At 37.2% G+C, this 19,056-nt stretch overlaps 1 protein-coding gene across 1 annotated transcript in view; it reads left to right on the forward strand.

The window, feature by feature from the left end:
* Nucleotides 1–19,056, forward strand: part of TRPC4 (transient receptor potential cation channel subfamily C member 4) — a 142,576-nt gene that overhangs the window by 63,123 nt on the left and 60,397 nt on the right. The window contains exon 3 of the mRNA XM_088522219.1: nt 12,755–13,273. Coding sequence (XP_088378345.1) covers nt 12,755–13,273 — 519 coding nt within the window. The remainder of the gene's footprint in view (nt 1–12,754; nt 13,274–19,056) is intronic.

The following is a 19,056-nucleotide window of genomic DNA, read 5'->3' on the forward strand; positions in this document are numbered from 1 at the left end:
TTTGACTTCTGATGACTCAACAGTACAATACAATACTCAACAATGGTTTCAGGTAATGATTTTAATAGCTTTTCTATGCTTGAATGCAGTTTAAGCAGATCTGAGAGCAGTAGTATAAATCTATGATATCAAGAACAAAAAGAGGCTCAAAAAATAAAACCTTTTTGACTAAGATATAGTCTTGTCTTCAGTGGTCTCGGGTATATAAAATAGTTGCAGATGCGTATGTTTGGGTAGCTAAACCACTCCCTAAACGTCCACATACAAGCAGGATATCTGAGCTCCCATTAAGTCAGTGAAAATCTTATCGATGCAATCTGCTGACAAAATGTGAGTGTCTACTTTAGGTCAAGAATAGGACCTCTATGGACTCTTCTGATTGCAGTGACCAAGGGCTGAATTAGGATGCCCACAAGTAACATGTGAGGCATCCTAGAATATCTCAGAGAGGTGTGTTGGCCTGGAAGTTATGACATAGGATCTGGGAGACCTGTGACTTTCTGGAGTTGTGACTAGATGTCAAACAGGACACCCAGAGGTATCTGAAACAGCAGTGGATGCATACAGGAGTCAGCATACAATCATCCCTAATAATAATTTTCTAAAACAAAAGTCTTCAACCATAGGAAAACCTGTTGGAAAATTTAAAAACAAATACATACCACTGTTGTCACAGCCCACAACACTCCAACACTAATTTTGTTTTTGTCACAGGGCATTTCCTGCTAAATCCTTATGTGAGCAGTGAAATTTATGAAATCTGATTCCCATGCAGCTATGCGCATCATGATTGAATTATCCTTGTTTTTAATAAATTATGAAACTTCATCAAAGCTTTTTAGGAGCTTGATGCATTGGTAATATCATCTTTTGTATGATTTCTCTGATATTTAGCAGTACAGTTGAGCTCACACTCCAGAATTTTCTGCAGATTTCACTCATTCATCACTGTACTATTTGTAGGAAACCTGCAGGCATTTAATACCTCTGATGCCTCTTCATGCTAGCCCAGTAAATTCAAAAGCCATCATGAGATAACTGACATTTCTTTAATAAGATTATAAAGACTTCCATTTTGTAGAAGACTATCTGTTTAACCTGGCTATTTAGCAATAATTTTCTGGATGGAATATACATATATGTCAGATGCTGCCCTGAGAAAAAATGTTTTAACTGCCCTATCTGCCAGTGTCAGGGTCAATATCTTCCATATCATCACCCTAGAGCAGCAAGAGGCAAATGTATTTCCATGTTCGGTTCAGCTATTAAAACACTACTGAAAGTTCATCATAAAGTATTATCTAAGCCCACAGGTTTGTCACAATGTGTAGAGTCCTCTGACAGAACAAAAAAAGCCTTACATTTCATATTGTTTATGGCCAGATGCAGCTAGCTATCTGTAGATGTCAAAAAAAAAAAAAAAAATGGCAACAGTTTCAACTGTCTTTTTCTAGGGTACAGCCCTAAACTACCTATAACATACTACACTGCTGCTGGTCTTTCTGTGCAGTAGATGGGAGATAACTATGTCTGACTCACATTTTCTCCTCTGATCTCTTTGTAGAGAAAAATCAAAAGAAGATTTTTGATTTTAAACACTTTCGTTTACTGCTCCATCTTCACAAAATCTCACAAACCGCAGAATTATTTTTTTTGATTCTTACATGCAGGAAGGATCTTCAAATGTCTTTAAGGAACTGAGCATCATCAAAATTGATAAAATTCAACTTCAGGCTTTGTCTCTTGAAGAAAGTTCCATTTTCCACTACTAAGACAGTTGCAAGACCCTTTTCCTCTAATTACTGCACAAATGAGTCCTGTTTTTCTTATGATGAAATCTGAAAATTTATAGTGTGATTCCAAAAGTAGAGCTGCTGCTAGCTAACTGTATAATTGAATAACATACCAGGAATAACACAATGGAACAGTGCATTATAGTGTTCCTCTGGATCCTCTGCAGGTTTATAAGGTTTTGCTATTCCTGGCATATCCTTTTGTATTCATTTCTTGTAAAAAAAAAAAACAAATAAAAAAAAATCTTAAATCTTTTGCAGATTTCCCTAATCCCACTTTGCTGTGGGAATAGTTTTAAGAGTATAGCCTTTTTAATTTTCTCAGACATGAAGGTATAATCCCCAGGCATGAAGATTTCTCAAATTATTTTGCAGTGCTAACTAATTGTGACCAGCTGTAAAGTAGTTCAGGAACTTCCACTTTTCCCTTTGAGATGCTTGTATTTCCTGAACATATGGTTGAGAAGTCACCAATCCATGATTGTTTTAGTCCTTTTTTAGCATTTATCTCAAGACCTCAGTGGAGAAGCAAAATCTCCTCCCGTCTTCTCAGCTAGCTGTTGCAGCCATTTTAAGAAAAGACAAAAACAAGGGAAAATCAAGAGTGTTCTTTCATTCTTGTACCTGAACAAGATAACACAGGTCCTCAGAAAATGGAATGTCAGACATAAACTTTATTAAAGTGATTTTGTCTTTATGAAACAAATTGCATTTTATAAAAGAATCTCTGCTTCCATTCAGAAACACTTATTCGAAAAGGATCTAGTTCTACTCTAAAGATTAAGGAAGTTTTGATATTTTTTTCTCACACTATGCTTACTTCAAAAAAAGTTTGTATGAGTTACATTACGAAGTGACAGAAAAAATAAGCCTTCTCCTTTAATCATTTCCATAATGAATTCTTATCAGATATATATTTCCAAGACATTTTCATTTTTGTCTTTCACTGATCTTGAGCAAAATTAACATTTTTTCCTTTTTCATCTTCAGCGCTACAGCAATGCTCAGAATTCCTACCTTACAAACTCTGCTTTACCTAGTTTCAAAAAGGTTTATGAGGAGAGGGTGCAAATTGGAAGCAAATTCAAAATATGCTGATGGCCACTTGCTGAGTATCTACTTCTAAGCTATTTCCAGTCCTTGCTCAAGTTATTGACATTGACTGAAGGAAGAACATATGCATCTTTTAATAATGTTCAGAGGAAAACATTTATTTAAAATGACCACTTTTACATATAGGCTATATTTTCAATCAGCTCCCAGAGTTCTAAGGGAGACAAAAAGGAGAAATAAATTGCTGAGGACTTCTTCCGCAGCTGTAAGGAGGAGAAAAGGGAGAAATAAAGTACTGAGGGCTTCATCTGTCATCAATCACACCCAAGAAAGGCATGTCCTAAATATATCAAGTTAATATCTCTCCCTTCTGTTTCCACCTGTTACCAATTTCCTTTCATTTTTTATCCTCCTTTTTCAAATAAATGGAAAACTACAACTTTTCACTTGTAGGAAGGATTCTGAAACAAATTATTAAATTATCATCCTGATTGTAAGCACCTAGAAGATAACTAGATGAATAGCAATCTCCTTGGATTTTCCAAGAATAAATTTTGTCATGTCAGTAAAATTTTCATTCATGAACAGGTAAAAATTCTCTGTACTTTGGGGGAAAAAAAGAAAAAAAAAGATACTTGTCTACCTACAAGCTGTAGGTTTGGAGGACTTTAGAAAATGACAGAGAAAACACCAAAGAAAGAAGTCTAAAGCAAAACTCATCAGAAAAAAAAAAAAAACAAACTCAGAGTAGTTGTCAGGTAGGAAGAATTAAGAAAACAGAAGAATTAAAGGAGCATATCTGCAGGCGTCCGTCCTCGTCAGTCTATTGATTCACATTAAGAGAGAAAAGAGTGGGCATGTTAAATTTGCAGACAACACAAAACTGGGCAGGATCAAAAGACTGTTGGAGGACAAAATTAGAGTTCTGAATGATCTCTACAAGTAGGATAAATATTTTTTATAAAATATATATATAAAAAAATCAGCAAGTGTAAGGTTCTAAGTAAGCATAAATATTTGACCAAGTATAGGCTGGGAAAGAAAGTGATTAAGATAGTTCTGGAAAAAACATTTTGGGTTTCAAAAAAAAAGACCACCTAAAAATGACTGGGCAATATCTTACAGTACCTTTAAAAAGGAAAATAAACTTGATGACATCCAAAAGAGTACTGTCTGTAAGATATATGTGAGTTTGTCCTCTGTTATACTCAAAAGTAATAAGGAATGTACAGAAAGAAATAAGGGGCCCCGGATAACTAGAAAATATGCCCCATAAAGAAAATCTGAAGGTATTGAGGTTATGTATAAAATCAAACTAAAGAAATTCTGTATCACATTTTATAGAACAAGACATTATGGATTTACATTGCACAAAGGTAAAGAGTGGTTACATATCAGAAAAAAAATCTCAGTTGGGAAATCAGTTGCCTGCAAAGGGTGCAACATCTAGCCATAACTGCAGAGCTTAAGGAATGGATTGGTCAAATATCTACCAGGAATGATTTACATCTAGTTACCGTGTCTTGAGTTGAAGGAGGTGAATAAGACCTTCTCCGAGTTCCTTTCTGACCATTTTATAGCAGTGGTTCAATCATGTAAGTCTTTTACACTGTTTCGTTTCAGTGTTCTGCTACTGTATTAAGCATATACTGTTATTTGCATCGTGGTATGATACAAATCATTCTCATTGTTTAGAAAGGTTATGATGGTTCCTCTGAATTACTATGTTTTTGCAGTTATTCTTCTTAATATATGGCATAAGTGTTTTTTGTGCAATGTGGCTGGCACAGAAACTGGAATTCATCAGTCCATGCTGTGACTATTAAGAAATACAAATTGATTCAGCTGCAATAGTGTGAGCATGAATAAACCAATAGAAAACCATTGGCTCAAATGCTATGGTAGGTTAAGTGTAACTGATACAAGAAAGAAAAACTCTGAGCTTTTGAAAACACAGCTTGTACTTGGATCAAACAGAATGAAAACAATTGAGACTGTATAATGTATTTATCATTGCAAAATTTCTATTTATATGAAAAGGTAAGCACTAAAGAGTCTTTAAGTGTGAGAGGGATTTATTACCAGAGAAATCTCTGTTCCTACTCATGCCCCAACAAAGCTGTAAAATAAAATTGGGGCAAAATAAATAGGCTACATAACTCATAAACCACTAGTCTAACTAACTGGGGAGAAGTTAGCTATTAACTCTCTTGCTAATAATAATGTATATTAGGAGCAATTAGAGACATTTAGGCCTGATCCTTAGAAATATTTATGGTGCTTGTGGTACATATGGAGAAGGGCTTGTGAGAGAGGCAAAAAAGGTCGTTATCTGCCCCACCAGAAGGGGAGAATAGCCAAAGGGTAAACTCCTACATGTGACACTTTTTTTTAATGTATTTTTTAATTAACTGCTAATACATTCTTATAAACTGTGGGAAAATGAGCAGAATCCTGAATCCCATTTTTCTAAAATATGCCAATCTTGCATTTTGCAGGTCTGGGTTGGGTATTAGGATGAGCTAGTCAAGCCCCCAAGCTTTGAGCTAGTTAAGAGCATTGGCAGAGATGGCATGTGTCTGCTGAATAACTTCTATTGGGCCATTTGCTAAGGGGAATATTTACCTTACCCAGCTTCAGCTACCTGCAGTTAGGTATCTTTTTTTGGGTTGCTTATCAAAAACAATTTCTTTTACATACCTTTCTTAGCTGACCTGAAAAGTAGTAATATTTTAATAATAAAATATAAAAGACATTGTTAAATTAAAAATTAATAATTTTAGTAATAAAATAATTCAAGCACAGTACTTTGATTTGAAACAAAATGTAGCAAAATTGGTCCTCTGGTTTCAAAAAGCCTTTTTTCAGTCTCTTGCTGAGAAATGTCCATAGAGAAATGTTTGGTTTTAAAAATTATTATTTTATTTGGCTAAATCATGTCACGAAAATCAATGTGAGCCCATAACTGGAATTACATCCTGGGTGAATATAGCATTTACTTAAAAATATATACCCAGCTGGAAAACTAAACAAAGAGTTGCTCTGCTAATGCAACCCAGAAGTTAGTGGCAGAACTAGGAACAAAATTCATGTGTCAAGAGATGCAGATGAATTCTCAAGCTCCTGTTGCCTTAAGTCAGATTTGTTTGGTTGCACAACCAAACTTGGTTTCCTTTCCAAAGAAATTTGCCACTTTTTTTTTTTTTTTTCATAGCATGGCTTGGAATCTTACAAAAGATGTTTCTATCTCAAAGCTGTAATCCAAGTAAGCTTGCCCACCGCAAATCCTGAGCTTGTAATTAGGACCTAATTTTGGCTAGTCAGTACACCTATTTTGCCATGATCTACATCTTACAATGTAGCATAGATGGTAGTTTTCATGGCCTTATGTGTCTAGCATTTAGAATTTCAATTTAAGGTCCTAATATATTTTATTTAAGAATCATTATTTTAATATTTTAAGCATACTTTAATGAAGAAGCTATATTTTATTTAAGACCCAAGAAGATAGGCATCACTTAACTGCAAATATGTACTGCCACATTTTCATCAGCTCTGCTCCCTTTGGGCATAATCCAGAAAAAAAAGAAAAATGAAAAATGAACATTAAACAACTTGATTGTATTCATCTCAACTATGGGTTTGAATATGTTAAAGGACACAGTTTGTAAGGAAACCTTATGTACTGGACATATTTCAGATGTTTATTTAGTATTAAAATTGTGCATTAGTTGCAATAGCTCTTACAAGTTTCATTTGACATTTTAAGTTACTGCACACTTACGTTAAATTCCAAAATTGTTGTCAGTTCGCTTACAACTGCTTAGAGCACAGATTAGGTTTTGTGCATGCCTGTTTCCTGGAGGAAGAAAAAAAAAAAAAAAAAAAAGCTTTAACATGGAGGAAGAATTTTGTAAAAGAAAAGAAAATGCTTGAGAGACACATGAAGTGTGTGGCACTTCCCTGCCCAAGTAATTTAGAAAATATAATGAGTCAAAGGACAATAAACAAGCTGAGTCCTATTCAGGGAGGCCAGCGAAGCTGCCTATGGAAAGCAGAGAATGACAATAAACCAGATGGGTTTTATACGGCTTGTGTTCCTCATGCTGCTCCGCAGTGATGCTTCCTCTGAGCTTGCCGTGGCTGCCTTGCATGCTCCCTGGCAGAGCTGTGTGCCAGCTGTTGAAGAGCACAGCGAGTGTCCGGGCGCAAAGAGAAGGACCTAGGGCCAAATCTGCAAGTCTGTGCTTTGTACAGCTTGGTGAGGTCAGGTTCAGCATAACTTTCACGACACACTGTGGTTATTTGGCTGCTGAGTTCAAGTTGTAATCTGGGAGTTTATCAGTGATTTAGTGCATGTGAAATGCATTGGGGCTGGTGGATATTTTGAATCCTGCTGGGTAGAACTACTCAAATCACTGTAGTCAAAGAGTATTTTAGCTGATATTATAATATATAAAACCAAATAAGGGACATGGTCTCTTCACATGGTGAAGTAAAAATGAGAGCCAGCAAACTGCATCAGCATAGGGATAACTTGTGTGTTGTGTACTCTACTGAAGTGTATGGAGTTCAGCATTTTCAAGGTTCTTGACTGACAATGGCTGCTCTAGAACAACAGTGCTGAAGCAACTGATGAGCTTGATGACACACCTTTATGATATTAATTTCTTAATATGAGGTAGCTAATGCATGAGACAAGACATATTCCTCCATCTTCTTATCTGTCATATATCCTGTTATTCTTTGCTTTGTTTTTTTTTTTCTCCTTTTTTGACAACATGATTGACATGTTGACATGGTTTGGTCATTTATTCCCCTGACTTACTTGCAGTATTGCAAGATTTGGTCTCCTTTACAGGAAAAAAAAAAAAAAAGGCGGAGAGAGAGGGGGAAAAAAAAGAAAAACAAAAGAGAGAAAAAAAAGTATATAAGCAAAGACAACAACTAGACAAGCTAAGTAGAAACCAAACAATCCAGGTGACCACTAAAATAAGCTGCCTTACCTAGACTTTGACCTCTCCCACATAAACTTCAGGTAAACACACTCTTCAGTTTTCAGTCTTTCTATTAAAATATAAAAATAATGAAAGCCCTATGAGAATTTAGATGAAGACATGAATGTACCTAGAGTCACTATTATCTTTTTCAGTTTCCTGAATGTCTAACAGATCTTCAAAAAAGGCTCCTCTACCTTGATATTATATTACTAGAGAAAGAAAATGTCTCAACATTTGCTGACATTAATATAGAACAGTTTTCTCTTTCTGTGAAAGTAAAGGGATTTCGCTTTGCATGGACTATACAGGGACCATGAACACATACTATTTAGGAGGGCTGTTCCCCTTGGTACTCAACAACTTATTAGGCGCCTAAATCAGGCTGACTCATTCCCAATTACAGTGAGCACAGGGAAAGGAATGCAACAAAAATGTATGTCCTTGAGCACTGAAATGTACATATTTTGATATGTGCTTTCTTTTTTTTTTCTCTCTCTATTTCACTTCTTCTTCTGCTTGTCATCCCCATACAGTCATGCATACAAGCATGTGCTACCCAAATTGCTTTCCTTAGACCTCTAAATACTGTTCAGGTAGGAAAACTTCCATTAAGTATGAGAAGAAAAAAATCATTTGACACTTCTAAGTTTAAGCAGCCTCACACTTCACATAATAACTCCCAAGTATATCATGCCTTCAGAAGCTGCAGTTGCAGGCAGTGACTGTACAATCTACTAACTTTCCTTCTCTCAGGATTTAAAGGGGATGCATATGTTTTCTGCAAATATCCTCTTAAGTATTGAAGATGTGTTAGTAATTTCAGTGAGTATTGGTTATTTGTTTTGGCCTCTTAAAAGAGAATTGTTTTTTTCAGTAATTATAAAGTAAAAATCAATGCAAGTCTGATGACATCAGAGGAAGTACTTTGGGTCAACAGTTAAATGCTGAAATGTTCTGAGTGCCGTGAGAGCAGGCGGAACTTCAGAAGTTAAGTACTTCATTATGATCTAGATAAGGGAATAATTTGACCCTATTGCTTCAGCATGCTGTATATCTTCAGGTAGAATGAGTGGAAAATCTTAAAATAGGAGGTGGAAGGTCAGGGGTTACAGTCATGATGCAATAAAAGTCACAGTCATAGGATTTGCCATTTAAATGTTTCTGTGAGTTAAGGCTGAAATGATCCAATACACACTTCTATATTTAGGTAAATTCTGATGATATGAATTCCAAAATGTGTTCATCAGTGCTATAGCTGAGTTACTTGAAGATTAAAGATTTTGATAAGCTACAAGAAATACAAACAGCTTTGAGTTAATGGACCCCATATACAAGTCAATCATTTTAATGCTATGTTGTTTGAAGTCGTGTCTCTGCTAACATTTCAGAGAAGATTGAAGCTAATGATGTTTAAAGATAGCCCTAGGTTCTAGCAGGACTGGGAGCAAATATTACTTTATTACAGTCAGAAAGAACCAAAATAATAACATACCAATACCCTGAGCAGTTGGTGAGTTTGGAGTTTTTTGCATCCTTGAGATTTTTACCCTTGTAGTTCTCCACTCCCTGGCTCTCTGACTTCAGGGCCAAAAGAGAGTTTTACTAGTTGTGGCAAAAGTTGTCAAAACGCAACAATCTTCCTTCCAGTAAATCCTTCTTTATGTGTATGATGGACCAAAAGTTCAATCCAAATACCAAAAAGTACTGACCTCTGTAAGCATTTTCATATCTTCCCAGGATTGCTTAAGAAGCTTTGACTATAGTTGCAATTTAGACAGCAGGAGAAGTGCACACAGATATCTGCTTGTGTGTATGAATGTATGTCTTTCTACATAATATGTAAATAAAAGGGAAGATAAATCTAAGGCTAAAATATTCAGTGAGGCTCAAGGGCTGGAATTGGGTCTTGTTTTCCCCACTGATGTCACATACAGAGTATAAAGCAAAATGGGTTTCATGCCCCAGTCCATAGTGACCAGGAATAAGAAAGTGGTCTAGACATATGAGTGTTCTCAGGGCACTCCACACTGTTCATCCTGGAGGTGACACATGACTCAGAGATGCACTGAAAGCATTATATGAATTCCAATGGAGCGGAGTAGAAATAGACACAGTTTTCTGAGAAGGCACATGAAGGCACATGCTAAGGTTGTGGTTATTGCCCTGACAGCAGTCAGAGCACACAGCTCTTGTGCTCGCTGGCCTTTCTGAATGTTTCCCAACTGTACCTGCAGTAAATATTCAGCTGAGTTCTCTACTTACTGAGTAATTTCAAACCCATATTTCTCTGTATGCCTGTGCACACTACATGAGAGTATTACTTTTCATATGTACTTCAGAATAAGAAAGAGGAAATCAACAGAGAACTTGCTCAGCATCAGCTTAGGTAAAAAACTTTGGCTGTAAACTTCCTTAGTTTATAGGGAGGATGGTGAAGAAAGCTAATAATGTCCAGTAGCTCCATCTGCATGTAGCTGTGAGGATGGGTGGGCTAGCTCAGAAATAGTCTGTGCTAAAATAGTCTCCACTGGCTTTCACCATTGCTGCACAGGCAAGTGTGCATGTTTGTGTGCATGGGAAGGAGGATAGAAATTTTTTGCCTACTGACTCCACATACCTTCCCAGAATTCCCAGAATTGTAGGTCAGAGAAGATTTTCCTGAGAGAGGTGTGACTGCACAACTGAAGGATGTTTCTGCATCTTGACTTTACAGCACATTTTTCATGAATAAGAGCCATCTCCCAAAGTAATTCTCTTATTCAGCTAATCAGTGCCTAGGTCCCTACCATGCAGTCCACACACATAGCAGCTCTTATACATGCAGCCACTCCCATTGGAGGAACATGAGTTGTTTTACATGTAGAATAGCTAAAAGATGTTCAAAATACAGAAAGTGTATCTATTAGAAGGAGAAAAAATACCCATTTTTAAATCTACAAAATAACTTTTTTTAGATTAATTTCATTCTACTTTCCTTTTTTTTTCTCAAGTTTACGCCTTATTCTGTGCATTCCATTTTTTCCGCCACTTCTTTCCCACCAAGACTCTAAACGTTGTTTCAACGCATTCTAACAGTTTTCACATCCTTTACCTTTTTCTTATTAACTTTCTTCTTTTTCAGTTGTGATTTTACCACCTGGCAAGGAGGCCATTCCCTTGCCATAAGACTTCTTTCAGGTATCTTTTTGCCCTTCTACTGGTCAGATATTTCCATAGGCTTCAGACAACTTTTTAGCCAAAATTCCTCCTCTTCAAGGAGCATCATTCAACTTCTGGCTGGTTTCTCCTAGTATGACAAAAGTACCTCTGTGCAGCCACTTCCAAAGGGTTTAAAAACTGGGATGATTTTCTTTTGAAAATCTGATTTTCACAGATACTGTGAAGAGCTGCTCTCAATGTGCTTTTAAATTGCTGTGCTGAGTTTACCGATAAAAATAACGTATCCTTTCCTAACAGCACTACAAGTAGTCTGTAAAGACGAAGCAGTCCTGTAATGTCATTACTCCACTCTGTACTATAGAATTGCTAGATGAGCTCTGATATGTGAATCTTAGTAGTAAGCAGGGATGCACAAAGAAATCACTTCATTTTCAACATCATCTGATAATGCTAACAAGTACCTTTTGTGTACTCTGCATATTGTGTTGAAATAATGACTTTCAGATTGAAAAAGCTAGAAATGGGATACAGCGATATTGTGTTGGTCGAGTTACTGCTTCAACTACTTGACATAATAGTGAATAGACTGAAAAAGCAAGGGAGTCCTGAAGGTAAGTTAAAATTGAGAAATAAAAGAGAAATGCTTTAAGTTACATAATAGGATTATAAGGAAGGAAAATTGTTGCAGATTGAACGATTAAATAAGTATATCATGACTAAGGAGATATATTATATCACTGTAAATCTAGAGATATATCAGACTCACTAGCCTGGATCAATACTTATGTCTTTTTCTAGCTGATGTAGATTGAATTTGCAGGTTATTAAGTAGTGGCTCAAAGGTGATTATAAGTAGTGCTACTAGTACCACTTCACTGATTGATGTTGGCTAATTACACTCATATAGCTTTACTGTCCCATCTAATGAGCTGTCTTCATACGGGAAAGATTTTGGATACTGATATTGTAAAACAGGGAAAAAAGCTTTAAATGAAAGAACTTACAGTCCTTTGTTATAAAATATAGAAACATACCAGAAGACTGAAAATACAGAAACACACACTAGGATTTAAAAATTCTCTCCTAATTTTTCCGCTGTTGGAGCTCCATGCTATTACTTTCCCATATTCTTAAAAAACAGGTTTGTATGGGTGCACATGTGAGTGTTCAGTGGAGCATTAGGACCTTAGACTCCTCACAGTGGGTAAATTTATATCTCTATGCAATCGTGGCTCAGAACAGCCCCTTAAGAACTTGTATCTTTCCTTTCTCATTTACTTTCCCATTTTATTTTATAACTCTAGCTTCTCTGTCTCTGGTCACAATTTCCTTGTGAGAATCACTGTTATTTCTCCATGATTCTGTCATCTTTTGAAAGCTTAGGCAAACCACAAGGAGAACACGAAACAATTCCATCTTGCTTAGAGCTGGCAGTTCAAGGGACCTGATCTGAACATTTAAATGCAGCTATTCTTTGTGTAGCTAATCCTTGGCTCTAACAAATTGTTACCCATGGGCTGTTTACATACAAACAGGTTTCATGAAAAATCTCGCTCTGTTTACAACAATTTATTAATTGGAAAGACGCTACGTTAATTAACGGAATTGTTATTTTTAAAGCATTTCCATCAACTCTGCCTGGAAACAAAGATCCATCTGTAAGAGTAATAAGTAGTAAACTTGCAGCTTAATATTCTGTAGCTGTTGTTCAATTAAGAGGCCTGTAAGCATTTCTTCTTTGTCTTACAGGTGCCACCAATCCTTCTGGACAAGCAGTTCTCTGAATTTACACCAGATATCACTCCCATTATTCTGGCTGCCCACACAAACAACTACGAAATCATCAAGCTCCTTGTGCAGAAAGGGGTCTCTGTGCCCCGGCCTCACGAGGTCCGCTGCAACTGCGTTGAATGTGTCTCAAGTTCGGACGTGGACAGCCTTCGCCACTCTCGATCCAGGCTCAATATCTACAAGGCCCTGGCAAGCCCATCCCTGATTGCTTTGTCCAGCGAGGATCCTTTCCTTACTGCTTTCCAGCTGAGCTGGGAGCTGCAGGAACTGAGTAAAGTGGAAAATGAATTTAAGTCGGAGTATGAGGAACTGTCACGGCAATGCAAGCAATTTGCAAAAGATCTTCTGGATCAGACACGGAGTTCTAGGGAATTGGAAATTATTCTTAATTACAGAGATGATAATAGCTTGATAGAAGAACAAAGTGGTAATGATCTTGCAAGACTGAAACTGGCAATTAAGTACCGTCAAAAAGAGGTGAGTGTGTTGGAGAATATTTAAGCATATTTAGTAGTAGTAATGTGATAGATAATAGCCTGAAAGACATCCTTTTAACTGAGACAAATTGCTGCTTATCTTTTTTGTTCTACAAGGTATCTTCTTTTTTTATATTTTTAATTAGGCAAATTTGAGAAGCTCTTATGATTTAATAATATCAAAATTTGAAATGTTCTATTATAGCACAAATCCAAAGAGACTATTTTTTTCCTTTTGCACCTGAACAGGCACTCTCTCCAGTAGTTCCACACTGAGCTCCTTTTCATAACAGGATCAGAAATCTACACAGCACTTCAAGATAGTATTATATAAATTGCATCTGACAGGAAAAGGAGGCTACATGTTTACATATCTATAAAATAGTATAGTTACCTCTGTAGAAATGTTTCTTCAGAAAGTAGCTATTATTCAAAAGAGATACTGAAACATAAGAATAATAGCAATGCGTGACTCCCCAACATTTCAAGATTCAGCTTGGTTTTGTATAACGATTCCAAATGAAAACACTTGTCTGTCAGTTGTCAAGATAAAAAAATCTTGTGTTTGCCAAACTGGTAGAGATGTTCAATGAGAATCAGAGGATGACCGTGTAACTTTTAAATATATTGAAGTTCTTACTTGCATGTAGAAAAGAAAGAATCTAGACAGAAAGATGTGTTAGGAAAACACTTTCATGAGACTTCCAAAGCCTCTTCATGTGATCCCTGATAGAAATTATATCAGAATATGCTTTACCACCTCTTTTGGTACCCATGCATTCGTAATCAACTGAAATGTAGAAATATATTGGCAAAAGAAAACCCCAGACCTTCCACAATTAAATAAGTTTTAAAACAGCAAATGCTTAAGAGGCTTTCGTTTTTCAATTTATCTAGCACTATTAAGTCTCTATACTGCAAAAATATAATAGTAAATATATCAATATCTGAAGAACATGAAAAGGGCTTGCAGAAAAAATAGCTAAACAAGAATTGTATGGTGCATTTGAAATACAATTTAGTAATGCTAATAAGTTATCATTAAGGTAAGGACATGGCTGATATCCTACTTGAAAAATATCTGAATTGGTCTCTGATTTCATAAGTCTTCTAATAAGTGGGTTTTTTTATTTGAGCAAAAATGTATTACGTCATTTTACATTTAATAGTATATTTTAAGCAACACGTTCTCTGCCTTTGTAAATTACTTTCAGATGATGTAGTTCTAGACTCTTGCTAACAACTAACACTTATATACCTTGAAACACAAATCCTGCATTACAAAATACTGTTCTATAGTCATTTAACAAATGCTAGCCTTTTTGGAGACTACCTCAGAAAAATGCTGTATTCCAAAATATTCTTGCATTGAAATTAAATTCTGACTTGTCATAATTTTTTGAAAAGCAGGATACAAAGCTCGAGTTTCTTAATTTGAGATTCAGGCAGTGAGAGACATCTGTAAGGAGAAGTGGTTTTTATAGTTCCATCTGATTCCCAGGCCTAATTAAATTGCAGTAATACAGATGATTACACTTTATTGAGTCTTTGCAATGGCAAACATCAAAGCAATACTGATTTTCAGTGCAACAATTTCAGATCAGTGTATCTTTTATATTTTACATGTATTTTTCATTTCTATTAATATTTCCCACTACCTCTCCCCTGAAAAGGCACCATGAAGTAAAATGAAGTATTAGATTCCTTTGTTCTGTTCCTTATATTTTTGCCTACAGGATGCTGACTTAAATGGTAGCCCCATCAATCAGCTAGTTAATTTCTGATCATTAAAATAATATTCAGGTAGATCCAGCTCAGAAGACCAAGAAACTTGCATTGGATGCCAGCAAAACACATGCATGCACTCACACACTCATCTCACAAGCACCCACACAACCTCAGATGCCTCAGATGATCAGTGTGGGCTCACAACCTGCCTCCTATCCATGCCTGGACCCTAGACTCCCTCATCTGCCTCTGGCTCACGTCTTGAGTGTCCCCTCTATTTTGACATACTTTTTCCTCCCTAATTGACCATGACCACTCTTTCTCTGCCTTAGTAAGTTTTGCAAAGTCCCACAGCCTGCTGACATATCCCATAATACTCACAATAGTCATATGGATTTCCCTCTCCCCATCAGTTACACAGTTGGGATCAACCCTCTTCAAGTCTGTGCCTGAATGATCCCTTAGTTGCCCATCTGTTGGCAACAGAGGAGTTCTGGTGTTCAGTTTTGTGTCCCTTATCACTGGCTCATAACGTCTATGTGCCGGAATGCTTATCACTTCTTTCCTTACTTGTTATTTCTTTTATAATGAATATTCCTTAAGCTGATAGTTTAATAAACTAGATGCCCTCATATTTCACACAACCTTACTCTAAGGTAAGCTTCGTGGCAAGGAGCAGAGGTAACAAATGCATTTTAATAATTTAAGCCTTTTAATATATTCTGTTGAATTTAACCTGTTTTGAAAATGTGGATTTTGGCATTAAGCCAGCTTATTCTGCCTTATATGTTTCAAGTCAGTTCTCCACCATATACTTTTCTATTCCAACAGGACAAACATGGATTTTTTGTTACTATCAGTTCTAAAAATTACCCTTCTTTCCCTTAACTTTCCTGCTGTCCTACAAAGCAGAAGAAAAAGAAAAAAAAGAAAAAAAAAACAGATAAGAATGTATTTGCTTCCCTTCTTAACTTAGCAACCATCCCAACCTTCAGTCATATGACTACCAAAGGATAATGTAATGCCATGAGGGCTGAGATGAGAACTCTGTGAATAAAGAGATATAACTGCAGTAAGGAAGCCACAACTCAAAGTAACAAAATAATCAAGAGTAGGGATAACAGGAAAGTGCAGTTTTTTAGGTTACTTGCACAACTAGTTGTCCAGGAGTTGTTTGTTTTGTTAGTTTGTTTTAATTTCAAAACAAACCTCAAAATTATTATCCTTAATTCATCTTGAAATTACCAAGCAAGCAAGTATGGAGCATATATTGGATCTCGTAAAAGACTGACTGAAGGTAACTTAGGATAATATATCTAATTTAATCTCAAATACATAAGATTTGGAAGCAGAGGCAGTTTCAAGTACTTGTAGGAAAATCAGACAAGTGTATGATGAAGAGTTTTGGTGATGTGAAGAAGGGAAGCTTGGCAGATGCAAGGAAGGATAGTGCCAAGGAGCTTACAAAATGGCATAGCATTTGATTAAATACAGACTTAGAAGTATCTTGTCATGAACAGGGAAAGACCCTTTAAAAGTAAATTATTAAGCAGTGTTCACTGTAGCAATCTGCAAACCACTGGTATCTCCAGTAGTAGCATCTAGGAAAATCAAGAGGACGCACCCATTCTCAGGGTTGTCTGCACTGTTCTTGGTGAGCAGATTGCCCATGAAAGGGACTCTTTTCCCCAAAGTAAAAGATTTGTGTAAATGGTATTGGTGGTTTCCCACAGCCAAAGGTGCTTGCCTTCTGCATTTCTATTCTTTTCACACCTGGCACCACACTGTGATCATCTCATTCATACACTAACAGGCCTCTCAGCGGTATCACTTCCCAGCGCGTGGAGTCATGTGAGGGGGAACCTGCCATGTATTACTAAGGGAGGTACCTCACTGATGAAACCCAGCTCTCTTCTTTCATTAATAAATAACAAGGTTGAGAGACATTTGCAGTTTCAAGTCTACACTGCAGAACGAAGGCTGGCAAGACTGTGGAGAATACTTGTTCCGAGCTGACCGACACAACCAGAGAGTATGTGTCAGTGTGCATTTTGTTTATGCTTATCTGCAACTTTATTTTAGCAGAGCATATGGGCTGGAACACCCAGGAATGATTTTTTTCCTTTTTTTTTTTTTCCCTATTTGTTTTGCACCACTGATGCTATTTGATTATGACCGAAGACGTTTTGCTGGTGCTTGTGGTGCCCGTTTCTGACACCTGCTGTTGCTAGGTTACAATTAACAGCTGGCAGGAGAGGCTCTCTGAGGCTGTACAACACTGTGCTCTGTGCAGAAACATTTCATTGTCTCATCCTCTGTTGTATTGTATTCTCACAGCTGAGGGAGAATTTCATTTAGAAAGAATTACAGATCTCTTGTCATGTAGAGTTTCATTCTTGGTGTGTGGTGGGCAATGATAAATAGTTTCCTATTTTCCAGAATCAAATAAAAATGTTATTCAAGTCCAGTTTAATTCAGGGATGTAGAAGGGAAACCCCAATTCTGTATATGATTTAAAAGCGAAAGTTAATCTGTGTATTATAATCCTCATACATCATTCCAAGTTCAAGTAAATTGGGAAATCTTAGGATAGCATTTGAGAGAATGATAGAAGCCTTAACGAGTAGCAGTCTGTCATTTTTCTTTGCTATTGATTGAAAAATGCATGTTCACAGTCTCATACATTTTGATAGCTTTTAGCAGAGAAATTACAAGAGAACCACAGTGTCTCTCACCCTTCAGATAGCTTTGCTATAGATTTGCTTTACCACTATGCCTCTGTTTAGGGACTACACATCAGGAAAAGGGCTTACTAAAATGCATAATTATACTTTTCCCACAAATATGAAATAAAGAGTGAGAGGGTTAACAGAGTGAATAAATATTGTCTGTTTTCACAGTTACTTTGTTAGTATGTTTTAAATATTGGACTAGATGACCTCTAGAGGTCCCTTCCAACCTTAAGCATTCTATGATTCTACGAAATACTAATTTAGAGTGCACCTTCAACAAGTTTGCAGATGACACCACACTGGGAGGAGTGGCCCACACTCCCAAGGGCTGTGCTGCCATTCAGAGAGACCTAGACAGGATGAAGAGTTGGGCAGAGAGGAACCTTGTGAGGTTCAACAAGGGCAAGTGCAGGATCCTGCCCCTGGGGAGGAATAACCCCAGGCACCAGGACAGAATAGGGGTTGTCCTGTTGGAAAGCAACTCTGTAGAGAGGGATCTGGGAGTCCTGGTTGACAACGGGTTAACCATTAGTCAGCAATGTGCCCTCGTGGCCAAGAAGGCCTAAGGGGTCCTGGCCTGCATAAGGAGGAGCGTTGCCAGTAGGTCGAGGGAGGGGATTCTCCCCCTGGGCTCAGCTCTGGTGAGGCCGCACCTGGAGTATTGGGTGCAGTTCTGGGTTCCCCGGAACAAGAAGGACATGGAGCTTCTAGAGAGGGTCCAGCAGAGAGCCACAAAGATGATTAAGGGACTGGAGTATTTGTTGTATGAGAAAAGACTAAGTGAGCTGGGCCTGCTTAGTCTGGAGAAGAGAAGGCTGAAAGGAGATTTGGTCAACATGTTCAAGTACCTGAGGGGTGATTGTACAAGGATGGGGCCAGGCTTTTCTCCGTGGTGGCCAGTGACAGGACGAGGCGTTGTGGGTGTAAGTTGAAACACAGGAAGTTCCACCTGCATATGAGGAAGAACAACTTTCCTGTGGCGGTGACAGAGCCCTGGAACAGGCTGCCCGGAGAGGTTGTGGAGTCTCCTTCTCTGGAGATCTTTCAAACCTGCCTGAATGCCACTCTGTGCCCTGTGCTCTAGGTGTCCCTGCTGGAGCAGAGGGGTTGGACTAGATGATCTCTACAGGTCCCTTCCAATCTCAACCATTCTGTGATTTTGTTACTGTCATGTTTTGCTCCATGCTTTAGTAATTTAAGCTCTAATGGTATGACCTCATATACTGTATGTTATACTGCAGGGTATGGTCCTGTATCACTAGCAGTAGGACTATCTTATTTTGCTTTGTTATTAAAGAGTCTGAAATCAGCACTGCAGAAATAT

Source organism: Tinamus guttatus, unplaced genomic scaffold (assembly GCF_059628265.1).
Source record: "Tinamus guttatus ecotype Peru unplaced genomic scaffold, ASM5962826v1 Tinamus_guttatus_pri_ptg000150l, whole genome shotgun sequence".
NCBI classification, from domain to species: domain Eukaryota; kingdom Metazoa; phylum Chordata; class Aves; order Tinamiformes; family Tinamidae; genus Tinamus; species Tinamus guttatus.